Genomic DNA, 12489 nt, shown 5'->3' on the forward strand with positions numbered 1-12489 from the left:
GAAGATAGTAAATTTTGTTGTGATAAAATGTGGATGACCATGTATGAAGGTTGAAAATGAAGTCACTTTTCATATATATTATTGTTACTAATATATAATAACAATAAATATATAAATTTCTTCTATTATTATATTACATAATTATTTTGGTGAATATCAAAACTAAAGTTCTATATTTATATTTTTTTATTTTTTATTTACATCTTCCTTATATATTTAGTTGTTTTACAACAAATTTAACCTTATTTTCATGACAAATACGAACAAGATGAAAGATGAGGATCGTGCGGCTGGTGTGTAATGTTGAAAGAGGCATTGGGTAGAATCCGCCGCATGTGAGAATGGATAGCATGAAGTGGCACACAAACAGAAGCTTAGCCCTAAAACTAAAACTAGCTCAGGATCGTTGAATTACACTACAAATCTCATGTCTCGTCGAGACTCTGATTCGAAGCGCTACCATTCTAAGTTCGATTCAGAATCCAGGTATGCTAACGCATTATCCTTAATTCAGGTTCCTAATCGCTCTATTTCTTAATGTCTACTTTTATATTTTGTAATCGCATCATTTTCTGTTCAAACTAGGGTTAGTTTAAATTCACTCTGGTATCATGTTTGGATTAGCTTAGTTTACGATCAAATGCTTATTCTCAGAAATTTTGGAAAGTTTAACGAAAAACACAAACGCTTTTTCAAAAAAAAAAAATTATATCTGTAAAATTCAAGCAAAGGCGCTGGTAAAAGTGAGTTGATGTGTGATGCTATTTTTAGTCCCAAGAGATATAGAAGGGATGGAAGACAAGAAAGAGAAAGAGAGAGGGAGAGAGAGAAGGACAGAGTAGCAACAAATGGAGGAGACCATACGGATCGGGACCAAAGACCCAATTTGCTAAATCGTTCTAAGGAAGTTAACAAAGATGTTGCTGACAAGAAATCAAATGATCATAATGAACCATCCAAGCATTCATCTGATCCTACTCAACCTCCAAGATCCCACTCTTATTATCAGGTGTAGTAAAAGCTACAAAGTAATTGTTTTTCAGTTTTTTTTTTATTATTATTATTCTAGAATTGAGTAAATGTAGGAGCATTGCTTGTTTACATGTGAACTAAGTTGTTCCAGTAGATCTGTATCATATAAATGTTAACAAAGGTCGTGACTGAATTCTGGGTTTAGGATACTAATAGTTTGTACTTGCCTAGTTGGCCATCCAAGCTGTATAAAAGCGATTCCTCTCCTAGAATTGCTGAAAATTGTTCTCACAGATGTTGATTTGTAAGAAGTTGCATATTCATCATCTTGGGCTGAAAGCAATGCCTTAATGATAATTTTCAAGATGACCTGGAAATTGTTTTCCAGCTGCGGATTTAAAATCATTTTGCATGCTTGATTGTTTATTCAGTTTATCCAAACTATTTTTCGGGTGTGATGTAGCGGGATTCTTGTTCAGCCCCATGCTTTCAAGTGCCCTCACATGTAACCATCTTAGGCTTGCCTATGCATGTTTTATAACAGCATGATGAACGTGGTAATGCTGGGCAGGTTGGTCGAAATGCTGATCGTAGGGAAGCTGGTGGTGAGTTTCCGTCCTTCTTTAAATACTTTTTGATATATATTAACCGTTTGGTTTCTTGTGTATGAATATTGACACCAGATATTCATGCAGGAAAAGTCTCTTCTCAGAACAGAGAGTATAATGAAAAGGTGGAGACAGGTCATAGTAGAGAGCCAAGAGATGAGAAATCACATACTAAATTGGATGACAGTTTCCAGCGACGGGGTGGTTTTTCTGAGAGGAAAGATGAGCAACCTACTACTACGAGGAGAAGGCCAGCATTTAGGGAGAAGAAGATTCCAGTGGATTCAGGAGAAGTTAATCCAGCAACAAGGATGGTGGTAAAGGCTGTCCATACTGACCAGTCTTCAGAAAGGAATGAAAGGAAGGAAGAAAAAAGCAGCAACCCCAACCATATGGATAGACCTGAGAAGCAAAATGCAGATGACAGATTACCAAATAGGACTGAAGCTAGGAGGGATGGCTTTTCATCAAGAGTTAGGTATGGGGCCAATGGAGGCAATGGTAATTACAGGGGAAGAGATAGATTCCACGGAAGACAGGGTTATCAACCAACCAAGACCCGAGCAGAGAAGTGGAAACATGATTTGTACCAAGAGGTTAATAAGGACCCTACGCCAAAGAACGATGATGACCAGATTGCAAAGCTGGAAGCACTCTTGGCTTCATGATATCTGAAAAAATAACCAGTATTTGATAAGCTGTAATGATTGTTTTCTTGGAAATCATAGTTTATTTCGTGTTTTGTCGAACAATGTCAAAATATGACTTGCAACATTTGCTGATTTCGTTTTATAAATTACATGTTGAGAGTTTAGTCCTTTTGGTGAATTTTATGCATGTCTGTTAAAGTTGAGTGTAAGACTCTAATAGCATATACATAGTAAGTTTACTAACACAAGAGAGTATGCCACCAACTAAAAAATATTTAGTAAGCCACGGCTACTTTTCCATCTTTGAATTTTTTATTCCTACCAACCTAGAGAGCTTTCATTGTTGAATAGTATTTCACTTTTAGTTTTTTTATTCTTGACAATATGAAAACTGAAAAGAAAGCTCTTTTATTTCACCAGTAAAGAGGTACTCAGAGTAATGAATCAATTTATATCCGTGAATAAAAAAGTAGTTAAATAAATAATGGATCCAAAGCTAGTCGTGTTCATTACAGTTGATACTCTAAGAATCAGTCTTCAAGAGCAGATGTATACACAATTAGATGACAAATAATGATACTCACCCATCATCTTAAACAAATGAATTATGTAAATACCAGAAAAGAAGATAAACAATAATATCTAAAAGTGGCAGGGATAAGATAAACAAAAAATATTGAACATCTTTCATTTTGCATCAATTAGACTTTTGCAGCAAAAGATTTAGCACTAGTTGTGGCGGCAGCATTTGGAGGAGGAGGAGCAACGGCGAAAGGGCCTCTGGGACTGACCAAGAAGCTATCAACACCTTCAGCTGTAGTATTATTGTTGGGAGGGTGAGACTCAGACCTTGTTCTCCTGTGAGATGATCCAGTGAAGGAGTCTGACCCCAAGAGCAAATGGTAGCTCCGGTTCGAGCTCTCGGAATGGGACAAGCTCCTCTTCATTCCATGGTGGTGGTGGTGGTGATCATGATGGTGATTATTTTGGTGCTTCTTTATCGCTTGATAAAGATATGGAATCAAACCTTCCATTCTTTCCCTCACAAGTCACAGCTAATAACAGCCTTTGACAATCTTGAACAGCAGATGAATTTTGATTCTTTAATTTGGTTTGTATTGCTGAAGGTTTCTAAGGAGGAAATGTATTTATACTGCAACAAAATTGGTGTGCTATGAAAGGTACTAAGAAATTTCCAGCAGTGCCACAAATGGATGGGATGGAATAATTTCATTGACTTGTAAGGTCACTTTGACATTAGAATATAGTCATTAATAACGTGTGATATTTTATTATTAGTTAGAGAAGTAAAAGATTAATGCATGTATGGTGTTTTTAAACAATTTTGCTTGCAATAAAGGGAAAAGTTGGTAAGGCTTTGAATAATTTAACTCGGCAATTGAAAATGGAACTGCAATGCTCGAGTATGATAACTCTGACTTTGACTTTTGCTTCGCTTGTCATGTGTTCTTTGTATCTTATATAATAATAATATGGCAACTAGTCAACTACTCCAATAAAAATATTAAAAATATTTTTTTAAGATAATTTTTGTTTAAAAAAATAAAATTTTTTTATTTAATCACACTTCAAATAATATAACATTTTTATAATATATAAAAATTAAATCTTACAATTTATTATTCAATAATCAAAATAAAATATTTTCAAATAATAAAAATCATAAAATTTTTATTAGAATAGCCACCTAATAACATATGGATGGATATGGTCTTATATGGATATAGTTTTGACCAATAGGGATTAGATATTCCTTGCTTCGGCGGCTTTGTTATTGCGCGTAGTGAATACTGAATATCCAACGGGACTTTGTTTTTTCTTATAACAATCCACGGAACCACAGAATTAGTGATTGTGTGAATTCATTCATCAATTTCAGTGACATCCATATGCCACTAATTAATTAGTGAATTTAATGACCGCATTATGGTATAGTTAACATTTGTCAACGAATGGAAACACGAATAACACCCGGTTAGATGTGCACTAAACTGAACCGACCAGAAGATTTAGAAATATAGAAAATAAGATTAGTAAATTTTAATTTTCAAATTATATCATCAAGCTGGAGTAGCTCAGTTGGTTAGAGCGTGTGGCTGTTAACTACAAGGTCGAAGGTTCAAGCCCTTCTTCTAGCGATTATGATTTTCCTTTTTCTGGTAATTAATTTTGCATCAACTTATTTTATATAAATATAAATATTTAATATCATATCAAATACATAAAAATATCTGTGAATAAGATTTTGTTTAGGTGTCAAAGTAAAAGTGAGCTAATCACAAATAAATTTTCTATTGTACTTATCAAAATGTAATTAAACTCATCACTTCCATAATAATGGATAGATAGATAGTGTTATTATGTTATGGGCTTATGGCTATTTCCCAGCAGAGGTATCACTGAGACATGAAGTGTTCTCCATCCACCATTTCTGAAAGCTTAAAATCAATGTTATGTGTGACTTGGTTATCACTGGAAGAACCAACCACAATAGTGTTCTGTCCAGTGATCAGATTTCTCTTACCATCACCATCCACTACTGATAATTCTTCACATAAATCTATTTTCACCGTTACAAATTCTGTCATCCCAACCTTAACTTGCACTCTTTCAAATCCTATCAGCTGCATAATTGGAGCACCAGGCACAAGCTCAGTCATTGCTGGCTTCCAAAACACTAGCACCACATGAGATCCATCAAAGGGTCCATTGTTCTTCACACCAATCACAAGCAAGAATGTTAAGTCAAGGCAACTTATGGCGGAAACATCAATTGCTTGAACATCGGTGAGGAACTCAAGTTTTGAATGAATGGATGATGAGTTCTTGATCACTATGGTGTTGGGAGCTGATGCTACATAGGTGGTGAATGTGGAGTAACTTAATCCATGTCCGAATTCATAGAGAGTGCTTCCATTGTAGAACCTGTAGGTTCTTCCAGGGTAATTCCTGCTTCTATTGGCTCTCATGTTCATGTCAGTCATTGGTACTTGATCAACATAAGATTCTGGGTACCATGTATAAGGGGACCTACCACCTTAAAAATAATATGAATACTTCACTGTTAGTTTCTTTCTAAAGCTTTGTTGACATAATCCATTAACTAATGATAGAAAAAACATTACCTGGGTTGTAGTCTCCAAATATTACTTGAGCTATGGCATCTCCACCAGCTTGACCAGGATATCCAACCCATAATATTCCTCCTATGTTGCTGACACTCTTAGTGAAAGAAATATCGACTGGGCCAGCTGCCATGATCACCAAAATCAATGTTCCTTTTGTAGCTTGAGCAACATCCTTAACAAGCTTCTCTTGAAATCCAGGTAGTGTCAAGTTCTCTCTGTCAAGGCCTTCTGCTTCAATGGACTGGTCTAATCCCACAACCACCACAACTGCATCAGCACCTGATGCTGCCTTAGTTGCTGCTCCGAAAAGGCTCTGAGTGCTGCACTTAACATTGCTGCAGCCAGGTGCATAACTCACAGAAGAAATGTACTTCTCTAGTCCTTGCAATGGACTAGTGTAGCGGCAAGGTATTCCAGCATAGTTGCTAATCATAACTGTGGTTGCATTGGCATTTGGACCAATCACAGCCAGTTTCTTTATCTTGGTTTTTGATAAGGGAAGAGATCCACTATTTTCAAGCAAAACTATTCCTTGCTTTGCAGCATCTAAGGCTAATTGCTGATTCTCTTGAGTGCATACATCAGATGGTCCAAGATTTGCAAATGGAAGTGATTTGGGGTCATCAAAGAAGCCTAATCTCATTAGAACTATGTAATTGTACACCAGTGCTTGGTCTACAACAGATACATCTACCTTCTTCAACTTCACTGCATTTGGCGTGTATTTTTTTAGAAAGTCCCCACAATTCATATTTAAACCTGCATGTTAATGGTATAGTTTTTCTTCCTTGTCAGAAAAATTCTAGAATCTTTTTGTTGGTGTTAACATGAGTGATGATATTTACCTGCTTTCAGTGCAAGAGCCACAGCATCTTCAGGTGTTTCAGTGTAGTGAATTGCATCATAATATACTTCAATTGAATCACAATCTGAAACAATATATCTGCATGTAGAGTACAACATCAGTGAGCTAAGCTTCACTTCATTGTCTCGTATAAAAACTAAAAAGAAAAGAATTGAAAATAACTGCATTTTATTTTATAAATGACAAACCCGTCTAAACCCCATTGACCTCTTACTACCCCTTTGAGCAGGTTTGGATCAGCACAAGTGGGAACTCCATTGACCCTATTGTAAGAACACATGACACTACTAACATGACCTTCCACCACACAGCTCTTAAATGGAGGCTGATACGTGTCCTCCAAGTCTTGCATTGTCACCTGAAATATACAATCAATTTATACATTACAATGTTCATATGATAATGATCATGCACTAAATTTGTAAATCGTTACCTTTGCATCAAAATGGAAGCGATCAATGCCTTTCCAGTTATCAAGATCATAAGCAGTGTAATGCTTACAACAACTTGAGACCTTAAGGCGATCAGCTTTGGAACTAGCTTCATCAGGCACTTCTTGTAATCCCCGGACATACTTGACAGCATATCTAGACACAACAAGAGGGTCCTCGCCGGGAGTTTCTTGGCCGCGACCCCACCTTGGATCGCGAAACACATTGACATTAGGACTCCAGAAAGTGAGGCCAGCCAAGTCCACATTGTACATGGCTCTGGCCTCAGTGGACACAACTTGTCCCATGTTGTACCAAAGTGTTGCATTGAAGCTTGCAGCTGATAGAATCACTGCTGGGAAGCTTGTGGCACCAGGGACCCTTTTGTCAAAGCGTGTCCCTGGACCCAAGTTTGATACACCATGAAGTGCCTCTGACCACCATTCATATGCAGGGACACCTAGCCTTGACACACCGCTTGAAGGGTTCACTAATTGCTCTGCCTTTTCTTCAAGTGTTAGCCGTGAAACCAAGTCTTTGGCTCTGATCTCATATGTTAATGAAGTGTTACAAAATGGGAATTTGCTTCTTTGAGAAAAGCCTTTGTCACATGCATGCTTTTGGCTCCTAATTGGAACTACCACAACACAAAGGCAAAGAGATAATGACAACAATACTAGTTTATTCTTCATGGTCTTTATGGAATTTCTTTATGTTATGTTTGTGATCTCTCTGGTTTGATTTATATATAACAGATTATAGTGTGGTTGCAGGTTGCTTGTGGATTGAGATATATAATGATTATAGGATGCTTAAATGAAACAAAAGCAGCTTTGGTTCTTCCATTTATAGCATGGCACCACTAGCCAAATGGTCCAACACATATAACCTTACTAACATAAGTTTAGAGTTTATTTCATCATAATTGTTGATATATAACGTTGCTAAATATGATAAGGTAATCAATTATAAGAAGGCCAGTGGGAGTGTGACACTATTGGGAAATGGTGATGTGAGATGGATGGATGAAGGTGGCCTGGGAAGAGAAAGAGAAAGGGTAAGGGTAAGGGTGCCTTTGAAGACACATTAGCTCATAAAAGTGCACGCTACTATATGGAAAATGTAACACCATGAAAGACACTTATAAGTTTTATGCATGAAAATTATTATTGAGGCATTGTATATCTTTGATTACTCAACCATACCATGTAAAATTTGATATTTTGGCAGTACTTGGTTTCATAGTCCAACTCAACTCTCTGATATTGTGTCCTTAATTAATGAGAAAATTGTAAGGAGTATAGATAATTTCAGTCGGAATCTCGCTAGAGAGGCAATGAGAAATCTTGACAATGTGTATAATGGCTAGTTAATTAGTCTAATAAAGATAAATTATAAAAACCCTTTTACATATTATTCTAAATTCAAAAATTTTCATTCAGTTATTTCATATCAAATTTTAAATTTTAAATTTTAAATTTTCAAAAAATCCAATTAATTATTTCAAAAAAATAACCATTCAAAATTTTAATTTACCAAAACATTTCACTCCAATACCCTTTTCTTTTTTAACCGGCAGCCACCCCACCTTCATCAATAATCATTTCATTTCACCTCCGCTGCTTGACTTGCTACATGCCACTCAACTTTAGTAAAAATAACCATCCACTTAAGAATAAAAATAATCATCTACTTACCTAATGAATTGAACATCCAACATATTTTAATTATATATAACTAAACCCAATTCAGTCAAAATAATCATCTACATAAAATTTAAAATAAAGATCTTCATACTTACTAAAATGACTATCTTAAACTGACCATTAAAATAGAAGAAGAAAAAGATGAATAAACAGAAGAAGCAACTATGATCATCCAACAATTTAATTTTTATTAAAAAAGAAAAATATATATAATTTGACCTATGAATCTTATGATTTGATGTAACCATAAAATGAAAATGAAAAAAAAAAAAGAAAAAATATTTGAACAGATGAGAAGAAGACGACATTGGTAGATGTGAGTGGGCCGTAACACCAATGCGATCGTGACCCATCCAACGGTCACGACTTCAACTGGCTGATGAAGGAGGCAGGAGTCAGGCGGATGCTGGGCACGCACACCATGTAGGTTACTGGCGCGGAGACAGACCGACGTCGAAAGACGAGCTCGCGCAATGGATGCGCGGTGCAGGACCGGAGCCGATCGAAGAAGCTACTGCCAGTGGGGGGAAGATGCACGAAGGAGGTTGGCGCTGCAGTTCTGATCGTTGCTAATGAAGGCTTCAGGTCACGCGACGCCACGGCGGTGGATGTTGAGGGCTACGGCAGCAAGAGGTGTTCCTGACTGTTTGGAATCCTTATTTGCTTTGTATTTAAAATTGAAAATAATTTTGTAATTAATTAATTTAATTATCATTTAATGTTAATTTAAAAAATACTCTCATTATACACATTATACACTAATTACATTGGTTTCTCATACTTTCTCTTTCGGAATCCCCGTTACTCGTTTAAACGGATGAGTGAGCTGATCAATCGATCAACTCGTTGGTTACGAAAATTTTTTATTAACACTTGATATTGAGACAACAATGTAGGGATGACAACACCATCCAAATCCACGGGTACCCACTCGGGACAGATTTTTAGTGAGGCGGTTCTTGAGCGGGACGGGAGTGGGGCTGGGTTTTAATATATAATATACGTAAAATAATTAGTAAATGATTAATAATATTGTATCATATTTAAAATTTTACTTTAATTTATATTATGTATGTGATGATGGTTGTATAAATTTTAAAATTTAATTTTATTTATTGAATTTTAATAATTATAGAGACGGATAGTGGTAGAGTAGGTACTCGTGGAGGCGCGTTATGGTTCAACTCTTTACTACCCACGAATAAGAACCGGACAGGTTCTATGCGAGTTATTGTAAGGTGGAGCAGAGTCGGATAGAAGAAAAATCCGCTCTACCCGCTCCGTTGCCACCCCTACAACAATGTTTCTCTCTCTCTCACTCCATCTCTGGTTATTTTGTGTTTGATAATATGACTGGGCCAAGGCCCAATTACCTCTTTTGTTATCAAATTCTCTCTTCTCTTACTATTTTGATTGGACTCGTGAACTACATCTATTTGTAAGGTTTGGTTGATTCAAAAACCTTGATTTGGATGGTCCAATCCATACCCAAGACACTTATTAATCATTTTCCAATTTGAAGCCCCAAAGGTAGACGAAAACCACAAGAAAAAAAAAAGAGATCCAATTGTGAAGAAAAACTAAAGAAAGAAAAGGAATTCCTTTTCACATTGATACATTATCATCTAAATTCTTTTTTCGTTAAGAAATAAATATATTACTTTAAAATTGTGGTACATTTAAAATATGTCACTTAATATTTATAGAGTACTAAAAGGCTAAAAACATTATTTACACACAATTTATAAATTTTCCAATAAATTTAAGTTTTCTTATTTCTTTATAAATATGAGCCGTCACTCTAGCAGCCATGAGCCATGGATGATGGAAGCTGAACATCTCCATGATTCACGGTTGCCAGAAGAATCTTAGTATGATAAATCATAGTTTGTTAATTACAAATTTGTGTAGCTGCCTCTCATTTTATTTTAAGTGTTGAGCAATTAAAATTTAAAAAGTTATTGTTGCATTCTTAATTGGTCCACGTGAGGTTTCTCCAAACACTTGTCAACTCGTGATTGGTTGGTACACGTTTTCATTTGAACCTACAGGCAAGTGAACCTCAGTGTTCTGCTCACATATGATAATGCATTGAAATGCTAAAGAATAATATAATTATCCAGTGTTAGATTTCTTATTACTTTTTCAACTACTTAAGATTTTCAAAATAATAAATATTTATATTTTTATTATTATAAAAATCTTGCACGTGAAGAACACTTTACAATAATTGTGGTTGATCTTTTTTATAAAAAGACACAAAAAATATTATATACATAAAAAATTCACTTACTAAATTAATTATGATATATTTATATATAAATATATGTATTATTTTATTTTTGTAATATGTTTTATATTTCACATGAAAATTTAGTAGAAGTCATATGAGGAATAATAGAGAGGTTTATTTTTTTGGATATGTAAATTCTGTATGTGTTGTGCATGATTTATGGATAGGGTGTTTGTCATGCGGTTTGGTTCGGTTTTAAGGAAAAAAGTTATCCGATTTGAACGCTAAATTTATGTGCGGTGCGATTTGGATTGGATAAACTTTTTTTTTTGAAATCCGATCTGATTACAAACAGTTTAGATCGGTTTGGATTTGCGGTTTTTTAAATAAAAAAATTAAATACATATAACAAGTTTTAACATCAAGTTTTAAATAATCAACAATGACATATCAAGTCTTAACAATATCTTAAAAAGTTAACGATAACATAACAATAGAAATAAAATTATAGATTAGTTAAAATAAATAAATAAATAACATTTTGAACATAAAATATTTATTAAATAATAATAATACATGAATAATAGAAAAATGTATCACAAATTGAACATATTACAAGTATAATTGTAAATATAATAATAAAATAATAATATTATAGTACATTGTGCGGTTTGGATTAGATTGGATCGGTTATGAAAAGTAGATCCGAAATCCGATCTTTGCAAAAAATAGAATCCAATCAAATCCGAATTAATGCGGTTTTAATCGATTTTCGGTTTGGATTGGATTGGATGAGCGGATCGGTTTGGATTTGAACACCCCTAGTTATGGAAGTGGGTTGTGTTAGACATGAATGTGGGGACAGTTTTTTCTGAAGTATGAAGTGAAGAAAATGGACTGTCCAATTTTTTTATTACAAAAATTAAGAACACAAATCGGATATCCGATTTGTGTGGAGAAAAAATCGAAGAGTCCGATTTGTATTTTTAAATTTTTTTTTAATTTTAAAAATAAAATTGGATGATTCAATTTTAATATTAAATTTTTTTTAATTGTCTAAAACACAAATTAAACTATCCAATTCGTGTACTGTAAATTTTTTTAATTTTTTAAATATAAATAAAAGAGTCCAATTTGTTGTTGACACTACAACTGTATAAAATATCCATATAGTCCATAGTTGCGCACTCTACTATTCTCCCTTCTATATCTAAATTAAAAAATGATAATAAATATGGTTCAGTTAGTGATTTAGTTATACTTTATTATTATGCGTATGATTCAGTTTATTAATTATTATGGTTCACCTAATGTGCAGCTAACTATGCATATCTCTTTTATTCTAAGACAAACATCAACTCCCTGGATTAATGAGATTGATGCAGTGTATAGTCTATTGGATCCAATGAGATTGTACTTTCTATCTTGCAAATTATAATTTGAGATTTAAAAATATATTTGAACACAACCAAATCTTAGTTCTATTATTAGATCATTATTTTTTTAGTTAAAACTAAATTTATCCATCCTAAATTCCTAATTATACTTTCTTCATAAGTGTGTGTTTGTTTTTTTTAGACTTGACAAGAAAGAAAGCAAATCTTTAAGGTATTGATTCTTTTTTGTAAGTCATTTGTTTTAGGAGAAAAAAATTGGTTATACAATATTTTAATATTTAAAATAAATTTCCAACCTTCAACTTTTTTATTAAAATATTATAAGATTATATGATAGATATTTTGTAAAAAAAAATGATTAATGGGCCAAGCTCAATATACTAATTCAAAGTAAAGCGGATAACAAATCCATGCTTGTATTAAAAATAGATAATATAGATTATAATCTTTTACTTGAAATAAAAATATTTTTTATATA

The 12489-nt window shown here is 33.9% G+C and overlaps 3 protein-coding genes and 1 non-coding gene across 5 annotated transcripts; 2 read left to right on the forward strand and 2 right to left on the reverse strand.

Annotated features, from left to right (window-relative positions):
- Positions 1–283: 283 nt before the first annotated feature.
- On the forward strand, positions 284–2394 carry LOC107467436 (uncharacterized). Of its 2 annotated transcripts, none has more exons than XM_016086535.3 (4): positions 284–486; positions 772–1009; positions 1517–1577; positions 1668–2394. In XM_016086535.3, exons 1-4 carry the CDS (start codon positions 428–430, stop codon positions 2246–2248), a joined length of 939 nt encoding a protein of 312 aa, XP_015942021.1. In that variant the 5' UTR covers positions 284–427; the 3' UTR covers positions 2249–2394. The 2 variants fall into 2 exon arrangements, with proteins under 2 accessions (XP_015942021.1, XP_015942022.1); XM_016086536.3 differs by having other exon boundaries at positions 1544–1577.
- A 318-nt stretch (positions 2395–2712) lies between these two features.
- Positions 2713–3369, reverse strand: LOC127741460 (uncharacterized). Its single transcript, XM_052253906.1, has one exon. The coding sequence runs from the start codon at positions 3262–3264 to the stop codon at positions 2932–2934; it is 333 nt and encodes a 110-aa protein (XP_052109866.1). The 5' UTR covers positions 3265–3369; the 3' UTR covers positions 2713–2931.
- Positions 3370–4315: 946 nt separating this feature from the next.
- Positions 4316–4389, forward strand: TRNAN-GUU (transfer RNA asparagine (anticodon GUU)). Its single transcript has one exon. It is a non-coding gene; the product is annotated as a tRNA-Asn (tRNA).
- Positions 4390–4578: 189 nt separating this feature from the next.
- Positions 4579–7378, reverse strand: LOC107467332 (probable beta-D-xylosidase 5). The gene is made up of 5 exons (XM_016086386.3): positions 6678–7378; positions 6433–6602; positions 6225–6322; positions 5377–6138; positions 4579–5288 (listed from the first exon to the last, which is right to left on the reverse strand). The coding sequence occupies exons 1-5, from the start codon at positions 7365–7367 to the stop codon at positions 4648–4650; spliced, it is 2361 nt and encodes a 786-aa protein (XP_015941872.1). The 5' UTR covers positions 7368–7378; the 3' UTR covers positions 4579–4647.
- Between the last annotated feature and the right edge of the window lie 5111 nt (positions 7379–12489).

The sequence above is a fragment of the Arachis duranensis genome, chromosome 9, assembly GCF_000817695.3.
Source record: "Arachis duranensis cultivar V14167 chromosome 9, aradu.V14167.gnm2.J7QH, whole genome shotgun sequence".
Taxonomy (NCBI): Eukaryota; Viridiplantae; Streptophyta; class Magnoliopsida; order Fabales; family Fabaceae; genus Arachis; species Arachis duranensis.

What these genes read in the sequence shown, in the direction of transcription:
- LOC107467436 (XM_016086535.3), top strand. Translation starts at nt 428, where the DNA reads ATGTCTCGTCGAGACTCTGATTCGAAGCGCTACCATTCTAAGTTCGAT. An exon ending in AAGTTCGATTCAGAATCCAG is followed by an intron (nt 487 to 771) that starts GTATGCTAACGC and finishes TGCTATTTTTAG; the next exon opens with TCCCAAGAGATATAGAAGGG. An exon ending in GATCCCACTCTTATTATCAG is followed by an intron (nt 1,010 to 1,516) that starts GTGTAGTAAAAG and finishes GTTTTATAACAG; the next exon opens with CATGATGAACGTGGTAATGC.
- LOC107467332 (XM_016086386.3), bottom strand. Translation starts at nt 7,367, where the DNA reads ATGAAGAATAAACTAGTATTGTTGTCATTATCTCTTTGCCTTTGTGTT. An exon ending in GCTTCCATTTTGATGCAAAG is followed by an intron (nt 6,603 to 6,677) that starts GTAACGATTTAC and finishes TGTATATTTCAG; the next exon opens with GTGACAATGCAAGACTTGGA. An exon ending in GGTCAATGGGGTTTAGACGG is followed by an intron (nt 6,323 to 6,432) that starts GTTTGTCATTTA and finishes CTCTACATGCAG; the next exon opens with ATATATTGTTTCAGATTGTG.
- LOC127741460 (XM_052253906.1), bottom strand. Translation starts at nt 3,264, where the DNA reads ATGGAAGGTTTGATTCCATATCTTTATCAAGCGATAAAGAAGCACCAA.